The 16,165-nt window shown below is 52.2% G+C and overlaps 1 protein-coding gene across 2 annotated transcripts in view; it reads right to left on the bottom strand.

Annotated features, from left to right (window-relative positions):
- Nucleotides 1-1,763: 1,763 nt before the first annotated feature.
- The window catches only part of LOC126990811 (neurogenic locus Notch protein-like), a 154,823-nt gene continuing 140,421 nt past the window's right edge, over nucleotides 1,764-16,165 (bottom strand). For both annotated transcript variants that reach the window (XM_050849452.1, XM_050849459.1), the window contains 4 exons: nucleotides 6,946-11,206; nucleotides 6,575-6,698; nucleotides 6,140-6,385; nucleotides 1,764-5,244 (listed from right to left, as the gene is read on the bottom strand). In XM_050849452.1, coding sequence (XP_050705409.1) covers nucleotides 3,700-5,244; nucleotides 6,140-6,385; nucleotides 6,575-6,698; nucleotides 6,946-11,206 — 6,176 coding nt within the window. In that variant the 3' untranslated portion in view covers nucleotides 1,764-3,699. The remainder of the gene's footprint in view (nucleotides 5,245-6,139; nucleotides 6,386-6,574; nucleotides 6,699-6,945; nucleotides 11,207-16,165) is intronic.

Here is a 16,165-nt window from a genome sequence, read left to right as displayed (position 1 = left end):
AGCTACGCTTCATTGATGAACACTGACTACTTACCGTAAGGTGGTGGGGCGGGGTCGTTGGGGCAGGAGTGACGGACGTCGATTCCGCTTTCGGTCGAATCTCACTGACAACTGACTTGACTTTGCGACTCAATCAGGAGTTGCGTAACCTCTGAAGCTTCGAGCTCCTGAAGCACCGGCGTGAAGCAATGAAGCAACAAGACCAAGTAACACTATACCATAGTACACAGCGAGCAGGGGAAAGTGTCAAAGAACCGTCAGTTATGAAGGGATAAAGAAATTCAAAAGGTAGACAATATAAGTTTCTGGGAAAATTAAGTAAATGATTCAGTTACTGTGAGAGAATAAGAGATGGGTTCCGATACACCATGCTGAAGCCTAACGACCCATTCATGTACCTGGGAGACTGGATGTGAGTTCAGGGGAATGGGATGTGATTTCAAGTACCTGGGGAATGGGATGCGAACTGGTGAAAGGCGGTTGGTGCGTGGTGCTAATTGACACAAAGCTGCAAACCAAGAAACCACGATCAAATTGGAATAAATGGAGATATGAAAACGGAAGAGTGCTACCCCGTCTGCCCTATCAAGACTCATCATAACATCCATCAGCAGACTCACAGATGTTGCAGGTGATTTTGATACAGGATTCAAGTCACTGTTTACTCTGTCTCCCATAGCCTTGTTTGTGAAGATTAGTCCCATTTTGTGCTCCAGAAGTTTGTCAATTTTCGTCAAGGAATGTATCAATAACTTTTAGGGAGTGATATTCAGCAGGAGCAGTGATGTGCGGGCCTTTTCTTTTCATTATTGTTCTTTTTTTATTGCCCTTGAGCTGTTTACAGTATAAAAAAAAGGCTGAGGTTCTTTTATCTGTAAGCGAGCCTGAGCCAATGACAAACCTCTGGTCATTCCGGGAAGAGAACAGCAAGTAGACACTGCTGGCTGAAGGACCTGGGCTGGGGAAACACTCTTCGTCTGGCTACCACTAACAGACCCTTACAATTTGGCTGCACTTGTCTGTCTTAGCCCTGCCAGGTCTGTGCAGTACCCAAGCCAGTTCACATCAAGGCAGTGCCCCATGAACAGGCTTTTAACCCCTTGACTGCGGATTTCCTACAAGAAGACATCACCAAGCAACAGGAATGGAACAAAAAGTGGCTGCTACAATTCAATGAAGAAAAATGTCGAGTCCTGCACCTTGGGAGGGAATATCCAGCATACCAATACCACATGGGAAACACTCCACTATCCATCACAGAGGCAGAGACAGACCTGGGAGTATATGTTATCAGGCTACCAGTGAAGGGATATCCAGCATACCAATACCACATGGGAAACACTCCACTATCCACCACAGAGGCAGAGACAGACCTGGGAGTGTATGTTACCAGGCTACCAGTGAAGGGATATCCAGCACACCAATACCACATGGGAAACACTCCACTATCCACCACAGAGGCAGAGACAGACCTGGGACTATATGTTACCAGGCTACCAGTGAAGGGATATCCAGCATACCAATACCACTGTGAAACACTCCACTATCCACCACAGAGGCAGAGAAAGACCTGGGAGTATATGTTACCAGGCTACCAGTGAAGGGATATCCAGCACACCAATACCACATGGGAAACACTGCACTATCCACCACAGAGGCAGAGAAAGACCTGGGACTATATGTTACCAGGCTACCAGTGAAAGACAAATCTGTGACAATCGCAGTGGACGGGTTAAGTGCAAGAGTGGATAAAGAAACAATAATAAAAAAAATCATGTATCATTTACATGCATACTCACAAAATAATGCTTACATTCATTCTCTCAAACTAAATACCCCACTTACAAGGAGGGTCAGGATGTGGAAGTACAAGACCAAATGAGTATTTTGTCTGATTTCAAATATCTTTCAACATAAATGCACATAAAAATTCCTTTGTAAACCTTCAAAAGTGTGTGTGTGTGTGTGTGTGTGTGTGTGTGTGTGTGTGTGCACTAACAGTTTGCAGTGGGTAACACAAAGATGGGATAAGGTTTCTGCACTCTCTGCTTGAGCACTTTGGAGTCCTTTGCTAGCCTCCCATGGCCCCAAGGCACCCAGCCATCCTGAGATCAATGACGAAGAAAACAACGGTCGGTGTTGTCAGAGGTGAAGCGACGCTGGAGAAAGGCGAGAAATGAAGAGCCAAGAAAATGCAGATTCTGGGTCACGGTGGGCTAACAAACATCACCAAGCGCTGGCAAACACGGTGCGCGGCTGTATAAAAGTTGCTCCGGTCATAACTATACTGAAGGCGAAAAGGCACGTCCTTTAGTGTGGGTGTTGGGTGTGTCCGCCAGTCTGTACGCATCACTCCGATCAGTACTCACGTCAGGAGAACAAACTACTCTGGAAATCTGGGATGAAGTATAAAAATAAAATGGTCAAAATAAAGAATGTCAAGTAATCTTGGTATTGACATTATTTGACAATCATGGCCCAGCTCCATTATTCAGTGTTCTTTCCCCTGACATCTGTGCTGACCAGGGCGGTGCACACAGGCGGGCAGACGTACGCTAACTGTGTAAACACATCTACGTATACGTCATACACACACATGTATGCATACGTCAGTGCAGAGTTCAAGCCTCACTACATCCTCTTAATATTAAGTAGAATATGTTCAAGTGTGTCGGTAACAACATCTCAAAGTATGTAAATGTCATGAATGGGACAATTTTAGCCCTTTAGTGCGGCACCCACGGCGGGGCTGTGAGCGCGCTGGACACCACGTGAACACATACGTTTTGTACATAGCAGAGGACACACACGGCTGTTTGGTCCTGGGCTTCTCACACCCTTTGTGGCGTCACACATTCTATACAACAAATGCTTACAAATATATATAAAAATTATGAGTCATTTACAATAGGCACTTCACCTCACTAAAGCACCTGGCAGCTAAATTTATTTGTTCATGTCTTAAAATGATACTCAATACATAAAAGAAAATATTCCTTTGTCATTTCTATTAGAATTTCTTTAAATTTATACTGGTATGAGCCCATAAAAATCTATCAGCAGAATACCCTACAGAGATCGGATTGTGGTCTCTAAGATGCTCCGCGCACGGTAGCCGTTCTTAAAACAAATTAAACGAAGACATGGTTATAAACTTCACATACTAAACAACATATCACATTCAACATAGCCATGATATTGAACTTTCCTCAAAGTCACTGTGATAAGTCGTGTGCACAAATTCTTTTCAGCAAACATCTATTGGCATCGATGTCTAAACTATGAAGTGACAAAAATGTTTGGAATGCATGGAAAAAAGCAGAAGATTGTTACTTCAATTTGGAAATGCACGCTTTTATGCTCAGGACATTGGTGTTGAGCACAGCTATCACAGAGCGACCCATGAAAGACTCCTCCTACATCACATCTACAACTATATTGCAAACTGTTTCATGTGAACACTGTACACAAAGGGTTCTCATCTTACACGAGAAGGTCCGTCCTTCGCTTTTCTAGAGTTACAAGAAGTAAGGTCTGTGGTTGATTGTACTCACTTGCACAATAAGTACGAGTAAAATAATATTAGCACTATGTACACAGTAGAGAGGAAGCGGCCCAGGCAGGTATGGTACACGCAGCACTGTACACCGAGGCAGCACTGTACACTAGAACACTATTGGCACAAGGGAACGTCAGGGGCTAGATGTAAATGGAGCCCTGTGAAGGCAAGCCCAGGGGCTGCAGGGATCCCTGAGGCTGCCCCTGTTGATGCTGTTGCTGTTGGTGCTGCTGTTGCTGTTGTTGCTGCTGCTGCTGCTGCTGCTGCTGCTGTTGTTGTTGTTGCTGCTGCTGCTGCTGCTGGGCACCAGGGTAGATGGGGTGTAGTGGTGGCAAGCCAGGAGGTCCAAGGGGAGACCTGACTCCTTCAGACCAGTCACTCTGGCTGCGGGGCGAGGCGGAGGACCACTGGCCGGGGGACTCGGGGGAGGGGGTGGGAAAGGCATCATGTGCTGCTTGCGCTACTCCATGCTGGGGCGTGGCCTCCACCCCGGAGTGCTGGGAAGGGGGGGTGGGGTAGTGGGGGTAGTAGCCACTGCTGCCCTGGTGCGGGTGGTGCTGCTGGGCCTGCTGCTGGGCCTGCTGTTGGGCCTGCTGCTGGGCCTGCTGCTGGGCCTGCTGCTGCTGCTGCTTCTGTTGCTGGTGAGCTTGAGCCTGTGCCTGCTGGAGCTGGTGCTGCTGTGGAGGTTGAGGCTGCTGCTGCTGCTGGCTGGCCAGGCTGTAGGCGGCCCCGCTGCTGGAGGGAAAATCAAACCCCGAGGATGCAGTGGCATGCCTGAGGGCCGCCATGTGGGTGGGAGAGGTGGGCAGCGCTGGCCGCATCTTGCCCGGCGAGGTGGCATGGCCCTGATTGTGAGGGGAGTGGACGTGCTGAGGCGATGAGTGTGGCGGGGTCATGTGGTGGGGGGGGGAGGTGGTCTGGCTCTGCGGGGAGAAGGAGGCGGGCATGGACTGCTGGCGCTGGTGCACCACATGGCCCTGGTGGTGGGGGTGGCCCTCCATCACACTGTAGTTGAAGGGGTTGTTGTCCCTCACTCCAATCTGCTGCAGGTTGTTCATGGATGCTGCAGCCTTGACAGACTCCTCGTAGGGCGGAGGCTGTGCCACGCCCAGCTCAGGGAAGTGAGGGGTGAGGCCGCCCAGGCCGCCGGTAAACAGCCCTGTCTCAAAAGGGCTGGAGGCTGCCTCAAACACCCCGTGTGGTGACCCCAAGTTCAGCGGCGACAGCTGTGTCTGTGAGTCCACACTTGGCACACCCGAAGTCTCTCGCTTCTTCTTGACGCTGGAGCTTCGCTTTATGGACGTGGTTCCGTCGGGGCTGACAGGGGTGTTGATGGAGCCGCCGGGGAGGGCCATGACTGAAGACTTGGGCCGTCGAGCCTTGGCCTTGGGCTGCGTGTTGGTCCGCTGTGCTGGCTGTGGTGTCATCTGCTGAGACAACACTGTGTTGCCAACCTGGTTTTGCTGGGACACCAGGTGGGTGTTGACCGCCTGGGCCATCTGGGGGGAGCGAGGGTGGTGCTCCCGCAGCAGACGAACAATGTCGTGGTGCAGCCGCTCGTTGGCCACGTCCTCCGGCAGCCGCTCCATGTTGTCAGTGATGTCCCGGTTGGCAAAGTGGTCCAGGAGGAGCTTGCAGGCCTCGAAGCTTCCCTCTCTCGCAGCAAGGAACAGGGGAGTCTCATCCTGCAGGAGAAGGCAGTAATTACAGGTGCTGCATGAGTCTGGCAATGTTCAATGCTACACTAAATCACTGTCTACCTGTACTGAACAATGGCAATGATAACAACAGCAAGGAACAATCTAAAGAGACATCATCACAAGTATATTTTGTAATTTTAATCTCTCTATCTACTGTTCTGGCACCCTGGTCCCTCTGGGCACTCCCCATGGAAGTCTCCAGTTCCTTTTGGCAACATTCACACCCGCCCTCCTGCTTTATAGATATTCTGCAGGAAATAAACAACCATTCCACCTTTTCTTCACTTTACTATTTCCATACGGCTGATGTGATACCATTGTGATTACTGGTTGCAACACACCAATAATTACAACCCTGTCAGTAGGAATAACAGGAGTCCTTCATTCAAGACTGGATGACGTTCCTAAAAAATCTATCATCAAATCATTCATCATATATTGACAGCATCACACCATGAGTTTAATGGTGAGACTGTGGCTTGAAGGCTGGTATGCTCCTGGCCACTCAAAAATAGTGAGGAATTAATCAAACAAAAGACCCAAAGAATTAACACAAACACTTAGTGGATAACAAAACAAAAGAAATGTAAGCATGGATTTTGATTGCAGACTGGGGCTCAGCGTGGCATGGGTGGAGAACACTGCCCTGAGGGGTGTGTTGGTCATGCACCAGACCACCGCATGGCAGGGTAGTGGTCATTGAGGTGCACCAACAATCATGAACTGATTGTATAACCAATAGTTGGGGATTGTATAGAGATATTTAGTAGGATATTGAAAACTGTATAAGTTATTGATGATACATTAGGTAGTCAATTGTATAGTGATGTTTGCCTGTGTAGAGTGTATCCGTCTACAAAGCTTGGTCAGCAGGACTCACCCTGTTGTTCTGGGCGTCCCTGTTTGCCCCGTGTGCCAGCAGAATCTGAACCGCCTCCACATTGTTGACGGACGCCGCCCAGTGGAGTGCAGTCTTGCCCAGGTCGTCAGCAGCGTTGATGTCGGCGTCAGCGTTGATGAGGTCCTCCACCATGCCCTCGATGGCCAGGCGGGCGGACAGGATCAGGGGCGTGGTGCCGTCATTCATCTTGGCGTTCAGGTCCGTGGAGCGGTTCCTCAGGAGGATCTGTGGGAGTGGAGGGTTGCTAACCTGTCCTCATGTTCTCGCCAACTTATCAAAACATTATAAATTCTGGATGACGAACACTGATGGAAAATCACCCAGATTCCCAAATGCAAGTTCATTATTATTGTCTAGTGTTGTGGCAAACAGTGAACAGACGTCTCCATCCCCCAGCGCAGTGCTGACACACACCTGGAAGACCCCCTGGGCGTCGGCCGCCACAGCAGCATGCAGTGGTGTGCGGCCCGTGGCGTCCTGGGCGTTGGCGTCAGCCTTGGCATCCAGCAGTCGCTTGGCTGCATCAGCTCTGGCATACCTGAAATACATTTATTATGTGACTCCAAATATTCATATTTATCTAATGTTGTAAAAAAATTAAATATTCGAAAATTACCCACTGTAGGATTCCTTCATTGTGTAAATACAAGAATTGATGAGCACAAAACAAAAGACCTTAGAAGGCTATGGAAAAATGTGATGCTCCATTTTAAGTTAAATCTAAGTTCATCCCCACACGGAGGGGGGCGGGGTGTGGCAGCTAGGGGGAAAGAGGGAGCACAAACCTGGCGGCCAGGTGCAGGGAGGTTTCTCCGGTGCGGTCCATCTTGGCGTTCAGCTTGGCGCCCTGTTCAATCAGCTCCTGGATCACCGCCGCCGACCCGTCCTTGTCATCCTCGTCAGTGTGGCTCTCCAGGCCGCCACCTCGGAATGAGGCAATCATGAGTGGTGTGAGGCCCATGGGTCCTTTGGGGTCCACCTCGCCAGCCAGGCCCCGCTGGTCCTCGGGCTCGGCCTGGGGTGGAGTGAGGGCAAGAAGGTCTGGGTTCTTGATGTCCGCCGCGTCCAGGTGTTGCTGCGTCCACACTCGCGGGTCGTTGGCGTCGTCGTAGTCTGTGAGGTGAGTCTGGTCGGAGTAGCCTGCCTCGTGCCTCGACCGCTTGCTGGGGGGGTGCTCACTGTCATCATCGGACCAGTCTCCCAAGGGCCCTGGAATGGCCATGGGTGGGCCAGGACCGTCCCCGTCTCCAAAGTCAGGCAGGTGGTGCATGGACGCCCCTTTGCTGAAACTGCGCATCTCTTGGCCGTCAGGCTTCCTGCGGGCTGGCTCGGCCCCGGCCCCGGCGCTGTACTTGGGGAAGAAGCCCTCAGGGAACCAGGTGATGCCTCGAGAACGCTTCCGGTTGTTGGTGATGACCATGAAGATGATGCCCACCAGCACCAGGGTGAAGACGATGCCGACGATGACATAGGTGTAGCTGGGTGTGGGCCCCAGCGGAACGTTCTCGTACACCTTGGTGATGGGCACGCCCTGGTCGCTTCCCAGACGCAGCCGGTTTGCTGCCAGGAAGTTGGCCATGTCAGTCACCGTTCCAAGACACTGGTTCTCCTTCTCACAGCGGCGTTTGTCAATGTCAAAGTAGACCAGCAGCCCCTGAGTGCCATCTCTGTTGTAGGGGTAGATCATCTCCTCACCCGACTGGCTTTGCTTGATGGTCAGGTGCACCCGCAGCTCCGTGCTCAAGGAGCGTGTGAAGGCCTTCTTGACGGACCGGAAGGAAGCCTCGTCCATTGCCACCACCAGCTGGAGTCCCTCCTGCATGATGGATGGCGGCTCCGTCTCACAGTCCAGTCCATCCCACCCACACTCTTCAACGTTGCAGCCTTGGTCACAGTGGCCGTTCTCATAGTTGGTCTGGCAGTAGGCGTCATAGATGGGGCTGCACTGGTTCAGAGGCTTCTGGCAGTCTAGGCCGTCAAAGAGGCACTCGCTGTTGTTACATTCAGGGTTACACACTCCGTCAGAATAGACGACCACACAGTTGATGGATGCCTGGCAGGCGCCCCACGGGTCCCTGCCCAGGGAACACTCGTACCCATCGTAGTCACAGGCGGCGCTGGAACACTCTGGATCACACTTATGGTTGTTGTTCTTCTCTGCACACCGGTGGAATTCACACTTTTCTCTCTCCAGAGTCACATTGGTTATGTAAGCCACAGTGACTTCTCTTCCAATGCCGCCCCTGAAGGTGGGGTCGTACACTTCACACGTCCTGCCGTTCCAGTACTGTGGACAGTGGCACTCAAAGAAAGATATTCGATCAAGACAATTGCCGGCGTGGGTGCAGGGGTTGGGGGAGCACGAGGTGACCACCTCCTCCCGCGCGACACACTCGGCACCGCGCTCGTAGGGTCGGCAGATCTCTCCTGGGCGGCAGGGGTTGGAGGCACACTTGTCATTTGGAAATTCACAGGACTTTCCGGTGAACCCGTCAGGACAATGACAAGAGTAGTCCACGTCATTATTGTTGCAGACGCCTCCATTCTGGCAGGGCGCCTCGGCACAGAAGTCTCTCTTGCTCTCACAGTGCCGCCCCATGAAGCCCGGCTTACAGTTGCAGCGGTAGTCGTCCACCAGCTGGATGCAGTCTGCCGTGCCCTCGGCTCCACAGGGGTAGGACAAGCACTCATTGACATCCCCCTCACACCTCGTGCCCACATAGCCTGGCTTGCAACGGCATTCAAACCCACCGACCTTATCAACACATCTTCCACCATTGTGGCAAGCTCCTTCATAGCAGTCATTGGTGTTGATCTCGCACAGCTTCCCGAGTGTTCCATGAGGACAGGAACACTGGAAGCCGTTCACTTGGTCATGGCAGACTCCTCCATTCTGGCAGGGGTTGTTGGGCTTGCAGTCATCAACATTGTACTCGCAATCAAGACCCTGGAAGCCTGGCCGGCAGGTGCAGGAGTAGGTCCCCACGTGGTCGTTGCAGGTGGCGCCGTTCATGCAGGGCTGAGAGTCACACTCCTTGATCTCGTGCTGGCAGTAAGAGCCGGTGTAGCCGGGGGCACACTCGCAGCGGTGGGTGTTGCCGATGTCGTGACACTTGCCGTCATGGAGGCAGAGCTTGGACGGACTCACATTCTTACTGGCGGCAGCAGTAGCACAGGACACCATTTCCACATCGCACAGTAGCCCAGTCCACCCCAGGGGACACACACACTTGTAGCGGTTCTTGGTCTGCTCACACACCCCGTTGTTGAAGCAGGGGGAGGGCGAGCACCAGTCCACCAGGTTTTCACACTGGTCGCCTGTGTAGCCGTACTGGCAGTGGCAGGAGAAGAAGCCCACGTGGTCGGAGCAGGTGCCGCCGTTCTTGCAAGGGTTTGAGTGGCACTCGTTTATACGGTGTTGACAATGGGAGCCGGTGAATCCCGTGACACATTTGCATGTGTAGTTGTTGATGCCATCAATACAGCTGCCATTGTTCATACAGGACGTTGGGGTGCAATCCTCATCATTGATCTCACAGTTGGTGCCTGAGAAGCCAAGAGGGCACTTGCAGGTGTACGAGTTGACGTAGTCCTTGCAGGTGGCACCGTTCTGGCACGGGTTTGAGGCACACTCGTTGAGGTCATCCTCGCAGTTGGTGCCGCCAAAGCCATCAACGCACAGACACTTGTACTCTCCTATCCCGTCGAGGCAGGTGCCCCCATTGAGGCACGGCTGTGGCGCACAGTCATTGGTGTTGATGGTGCACTCACGACCCTCATAGCCAACGGCACAGTCGCAGGAGTAGGAGCCGTTTGTGTTGCGGCAGGTGGCGCCGTTTTTACAAGGTGAAGGCGAGACGTTGCATTCATTGATGTCCTCGTCACAAAGGCGGCCGGTGAAGCCCAGGCCACACTCGCACGTGAAATCCACGAAGTTGGCCGTGGGCGTGCACAGGGCGTCGTGCTGACACTTGTTGGGGGAGCACGGGTCCATGCGCACCCCACAGTTCCGTCCAGTGTGGGGAAGTTCACAGACACATTTATAGGAGTTAACCAAGTCAATGCAAGTGCCTCCATTCAGGCAGGGGCGACTCTGGCAGTCATCAATGTTTGCCTCACAGTTGCGGCCAGAGTAGCCCGGGGGGCAGGAGCACGTGTACATGTTGAGTGCGTCGAGGCACGTGCCGCCGTGCTGGCACGGGTTGGACTGGCACTCGTCAATCTCGTGCTCACAGCGGTGCCCAGTGAACCCAGGCTGGCACTTACAGTTGAACCTGTTGACGTCATCGTAGCAGGAGCCCCCGTTGAGGCACGGGTCGCTGGCACATTCATTCACGTTGGACAGGCAGCGGGCATCAAAATAGCCGGACGGACACTGGCAGCGGAAGCCGTCCACCATGTCGATGCAGCGGCCCCCGTTGGCGCACGGCTGAGACAGGCAATCGTCCACGTTGGTCTCGCAGTGCCTGCCGGTGTAGCCAGGCTCACACTCGCAGCTGTACTCGTTGATGCCGTCCTTGCATTTGGCACCGTTGCGGCAGGGATTGCTGAAACACTCGTTGATGTTGTACTCACAGTTGACTCCTGCAGTGCCATTAGGGCAATGGCACTTGTAGCTGTTGATAAGATTCTTGCAAAGACCTTTGTGCTGGCATGGCGAGGAGCGGCACTCGTCGATCTCCGTCTGGCACAGCAGGCCCGTGTAGCCCGGGTTGCACTGGCAGGTGAAGGAGTTGTTGCCGTCGATGCACGTCCCGTGGCGGCAGGGGGAGGAGAGGCAGTCGTCAATGTTGGTCTCACACTTCGTCCCGGTGAAGCCCGGGCTGCAGCGACAACTGTAGCCGGCGACTCGGTCTATGCAGGTTCCTCCGTGCTGGCAGGGCTCCGAGGCGCAGTCGTCGATGTTGATGTGGCACTGGCGCCCCGTGAAGCCCTGCGTGCAGCTGCAGCGATACTCGTTGATGAGGTCGCTGCACACGCCATTGTTGTAGCAGGGGTGCGAGGCACACTCGTCCACGTCCTCCTCGCAGTGCTGCCCGGTGTAGCCTGGAGACAACAACGAAATAAAGTCACATAACTTATAGTTTGCTGTGCATCTAAATGAGTCGAGAGTAAGGCAAACCATGTCCTACTAATAAAGGATAAATCAGCTAAACTACCAATAAAGGACTGACTTAGTAACTGGCCCCATCCACCCATGGCTCTGTAGCATACAAGTCGGCGAAACAATAATTGCCGACTCGTATGCTATAAAACGCTTATGTTTCCACTTCACGCACCGCCCAGAAACCCGCCCCCCTGCTGGCTGAGTGCCTCCTCTCTGCCCCGAGACTCATACTGCACAGCCATGCCCCAGCCCCGGAACACTGCCTGGCCCAAGTGTTCAGCGCGGGCACTCGTCACCGCGAGTGTAGAAAACCAACCTTTATTACAGCCCCGAAACCCTCCCTCGAACCCTTGGCTGACAGCTCGGGTATTTGTCATTGCGAGTGTAGGACACAGACCTATTATCAAACCCTGGACTCCCTCCACGCCTGACATAGTGCCAGGCTCGGGCCGTCGTCATCACGGCTAAATAAATATCCGCCATTCCTTCCATGAGAGCAATGCCAGCACCAAGCGGCCGGTTCTGTGACGTCATCGTAGACGTCCATGACGCCCCACACACCGCCGAGCCCAGCCTGGTGGTGTGTGCCCCTGTCTGCCTAGCGGTGTGTGGCTCTACGTGCTTGCCGGGGCAGCCTGATGACACCGGATGTTCAAGCCTCGAAGGCTCACCCGTTCTCCTACAATAATCATATCAGCAAGACCCGAGGCGTTGGTAAACAAGAAACCATTCTCATAGAGTTCCGAGTGGCCGTGGTGCGGGGGCCAGTAAGGGCGGGTGTCGCGCGAGATGAGCAGCGGAAGGTGCCCTTAATGACGCGGGCCGCTGGGACGGGGTCGTGAGCCTGAGAAAGTGTGGCCGCGGGGTTACCGAGGATGCCGGTTCATCTTTACTTCTTCAATAATTGCCGCTAACTGTTCCTGTGACTCCGAGGAAGGCCTAGGCTACCCTCGCCTCCGTGCGGCGGGTGAATGCTACAGACAGAGGGAGTCGCGTGTAAAGGTCAGCGGCGCCGCTAGCTCAAGTCTCTCAGAGGGAACAAAGGAACTCGCGGAGTCTGTAAGCCACCTGATGCGTCGTGCCCGCCGCCCGATGCCACACACCACAACACTCTCCCTTCGCTGGCCCTGTCACACGCCTGCCATGTCTACCTCACACTCGTTACCTTACCTAAAGAAACGAGGATGATTTCTGATGTCTGAAAGATTTCTCGGCCTTCACACTTTCCTCGCCTTGCTCTCCTGCGTCCCTTCCCATTACCCATTACCACTCATCTTTCCTGAGCTCGCTACCTAACTGTTATGTTCCTCCTGTACTTCTTTATTTTTTTACGAATGACATGATTTCTGCTTCGTCCGTAATGTCCCTCAACCCTTCCCTGTCACGTCTGTTAACGAAGTCTTCTCCCCAAATGGTGCCTTGCTCCCCTGCTCCTGCTACGTCTTCATGCCCCTCTCCCTCTCCCCTTTCCATGCCTCGTCTCGCTGCGCCTGTTTCCCAGCAGCATGCCACTTCCTCCCCCAAGCCGCCCTTCACCCCTGGGACGCGGCTCATGGCTGCAAAGTGCACTCCCTATCTCCCTCCCTCCCACAATGACGACCCTCCCCGTGAGCATGTTCGCCAATTGAACCAATTAAAGCTGGCACGCTAGTACCCCGCGCCCCGACATGGTGCCTGCCAGCTGCTAAGGATACATTCACTTTCTGGCAACCGGAGAGTGGTCACGGCGGGGAGGGGTGAAGCAGGGCGGCGTGGACGGTGCTTGGTTGGCTTGGGATGGGAAGTAAAAGCAAGGGGCCATATTTTTAAACATTTCTGCGCACAAGAACACGTAATTTACTAGTCTTTCGTGGGAGTTTAGGGCATTTCCAGGGGTACTTTTATGACCCTGGTGGTAGTCTGAGCCTTCTTCTGTACCGTGAACCTAAAAGAACACTCATTAGAACTCGATTAACCTCCTTTTTGGCCTTTGGAAATAGTTGGTGAGGGGTGGGGGCATCTGACAATACCAACCAAGGTCACGATGGAGACTGAGTGGTTGGTGCTGGTGACTGGAAACGCCACGGCTATGTTGGCACGCCTGGCTCGTCCGCCTCATCTTCACTATACTACGCCAACACACACACACACACACATATCACCCAGATGCGTCTCTCCGCGCCCATTCACTCCTCCATTCACGAGGACACAACTTGTAATCCTCTTCCCATGGCATCACCCAGTCCCGCCTACCCCACAGCCTAACTATGTAGTCTTCGATCTTATCCATGTTCAATTCAGGGATATCACTGGATTTCTTTTCGTTGATTTGTCGACTCTCCAAGCTCTTCCCTCGTCCCTTCTGGTTCTTCCTTTAAATATGTGGGCTTCTCAAGGTTAGCTTTGTTTCCTTCTTTCTTCCACTAGTTTATTACAGTCGTTCTCAAGTGTCTATCAGAAGGAAGAGAGGAAGACCCAGGACGAGATGGAAGGACTGTATTGTGGCGGGCGGCAAGGAGAAGAACTTGGACCCTGAAGCGGTGGAGGACAGGGTTAGATGGAGGAGACTCATCAAAAACAGCGACCCCGTAAAGAAACGGGATAATAATTCTGCGGAAGAAGTTCTCAAAGCTCAAAAGCTCAAAGTTCTTAAAGCCTCCTGTGTGGTTGTTACAATATCCGCAACGGTGCCCTGGTATACGTTCAGACGCTTCGACGCATTAGTATACAAAGGTAGGCTTTCTTAATATACATAGGTAGACAATCCAAGACATGTCCTTCTCTAACATCGTCTAAAGGCCAAAACAGGTCAAACGCGTCCCCATGAGCGATTCTTTGCGTTCATTATGCAGGAGGGTCACACTACCACCAGGGTCAGAAAACTACCCCTGGAAATGCCTACAACTCTTACGGGAGCCTTGCTAAATGTGTGTGTATACCTGGGCGACGAAATGTTTAACCCGGTAGCTGCAGGGATCATGTTTCTTAATGGTCCCTCTAAGCGAGAAAAATGAAAAAAAATCACCCCTCACAAAAATCACACAGAATCACAAAACAGACCATGAAAAGCCCAAGAACTTCTACGGGGGGCTTTTCAAACGGGCAAACTGAAGTGCCGAGACTGTTTTAAGGGGCTATTACACTGGGCAAATTTTCCGTGGATCTTCAGTCAACAACGATTTCCGCTGGCGTGGTTTTCGTATGTTTCTTGTTATTGCTGCTGATGATGATGATGGTGAATAATACCGTCGTCCTTCGTTGAAATCTACCGTAGCTTTGGAAGATCGTGGACACGTCAGAAAACCACGGAAATATGAGAACCACGACAGCGGAAATCGTGGTTTGACTGAAGATCCACGGAAGAAAAATTTGCCCAGTGTAATCGCCCCTTAATTCACGAAGCCTGTCTGTTAGCTGGTTCCTGAGAGAGTGAGTGAGGCCCCAAGACCCTTCCTGTCCTTCACTACAGTATCACATCTCTTCGGCAGCCTCTCCTTCAACCTCCCAGCGCTGCGTCTATTGCAGTTTGTGGCCCGGCGCCCTTGTGTGTTGGGTCCTGAGCGAGCGATGCCCCTCGACCCTTCCTGCCCCAACGAACGACGACCCGCGCGATAACTTGGGGAATCTCGGAAAGTGAGAGAGAGAGAGAGAGAGAGAGAGAGAGAGAGAGAGAGAGAGAGAGAGAGAGGGTGGGCGGGAGTCACGAGCTGCCCCGCCTCACCCACTGCAACACGTCTCTCTCTCTCTCTCTCTCTCTCTCTCTCTCTCTCTCTCCTAATTCAATAACCACTCAAAATATTAACATTCTTATTGTTTTTCATCCATCACGATCTTTTTTTTCCCTTTCCTGTTCTTAATGATTCCTTATGAGGCATTTCCTGGACACTCATTCCTCTCATCTATCTCCTTAGTGTGTGTGTGTGTGTGTGTGTGTGTGTGTGTTTTTGATGTTCTATTGTTTTATGAAATTTAGCCAGGTTCGTAGTGTGTGTGTGTGTGTGTGTGTGTGTGTGTGTGTGTGTGTGTGTGTGTGTGTCCTCCCCCGAAACAAAGCACAGATTGCGTAATTAAAAAGACGCCACGACGTAAGAAAACTTTCATTTTTTTTTTTTTACCGGTACGCCCACCAGCTAACCAGTCCTGCAGAACCCCCCCCCCCCCTCTCTCTCTCTCTCTCTCTCTCTCTCTCTCTCTCTCTCTCTCTCTCTCTCTCTCTCTCTCTCTTATTGGCTTCCCCTTTTTTTTTACTGGATGATTAGATTTCTTGTGTTTTGTGATTCTCTCTCTCTCTCTCTCTCTCTCTCTCTCTCTCTCTCTCTCTCTCTCTCTCTCTCACACACACACACACACACACAAAGGTGCCGAGGTCGCCTGGTTGGTCTATGCGAGGAAGGTCGGAAAGCAAGGCTGGGAAGGGTGGCCGCGCAGTGCAGCCTCAGCCTCACACACACACACACACACACACACACACACACACACACACACACACACACACACACACACACGGCCTCGGGAGCACTTCAACCCCCTTCTCTATCAAGCTCGCTGGTTAGCCATCTCACTTCGTTTCTGCCTCACCCACCCCAAAATGTTACTCAAATCTAGTCTATATAAAATCGCACCACCCGGAAACTGATAGGTATTAGGTTAGGTTAGGTTAGGTTAGGTTAAGTTAGGGTTAGGTTAGGTTAGGTAAGGGTAGGTTAGGTTAAGTTAGGTTAGGGTTAGATTAGGTTAGGTTAGGTTAGGTTAGGTAAGGGTAGGTTAGGTAAGGGTAGGTTAGGTTAAGTTAGGTTAGGGTTAGGGTTAGATTAGGTTAGGTTAGGTTTGGTTAGGTAAGGGTAGGTTAGGTAAGGGTAGGTTAGGTAAGGGTAGGTTAGGTTAGGTTAGGTTAGGTTAGGTTAGATTAGGTTAGGTTA

Source organism: Eriocheir sinensis, chromosome 6 (assembly GCF_024679095.1).
Source record: "Eriocheir sinensis breed Jianghai 21 chromosome 6, ASM2467909v1, whole genome shotgun sequence".
Classification (NCBI taxonomy): Eukaryota; Metazoa; Arthropoda; class Malacostraca; order Decapoda; family Varunidae; genus Eriocheir; species Eriocheir sinensis.
The sequence above is the reverse complement of the archived record's forward strand: the minus strand, read 5'-3'. Positions and strand labels throughout refer to the sequence as shown.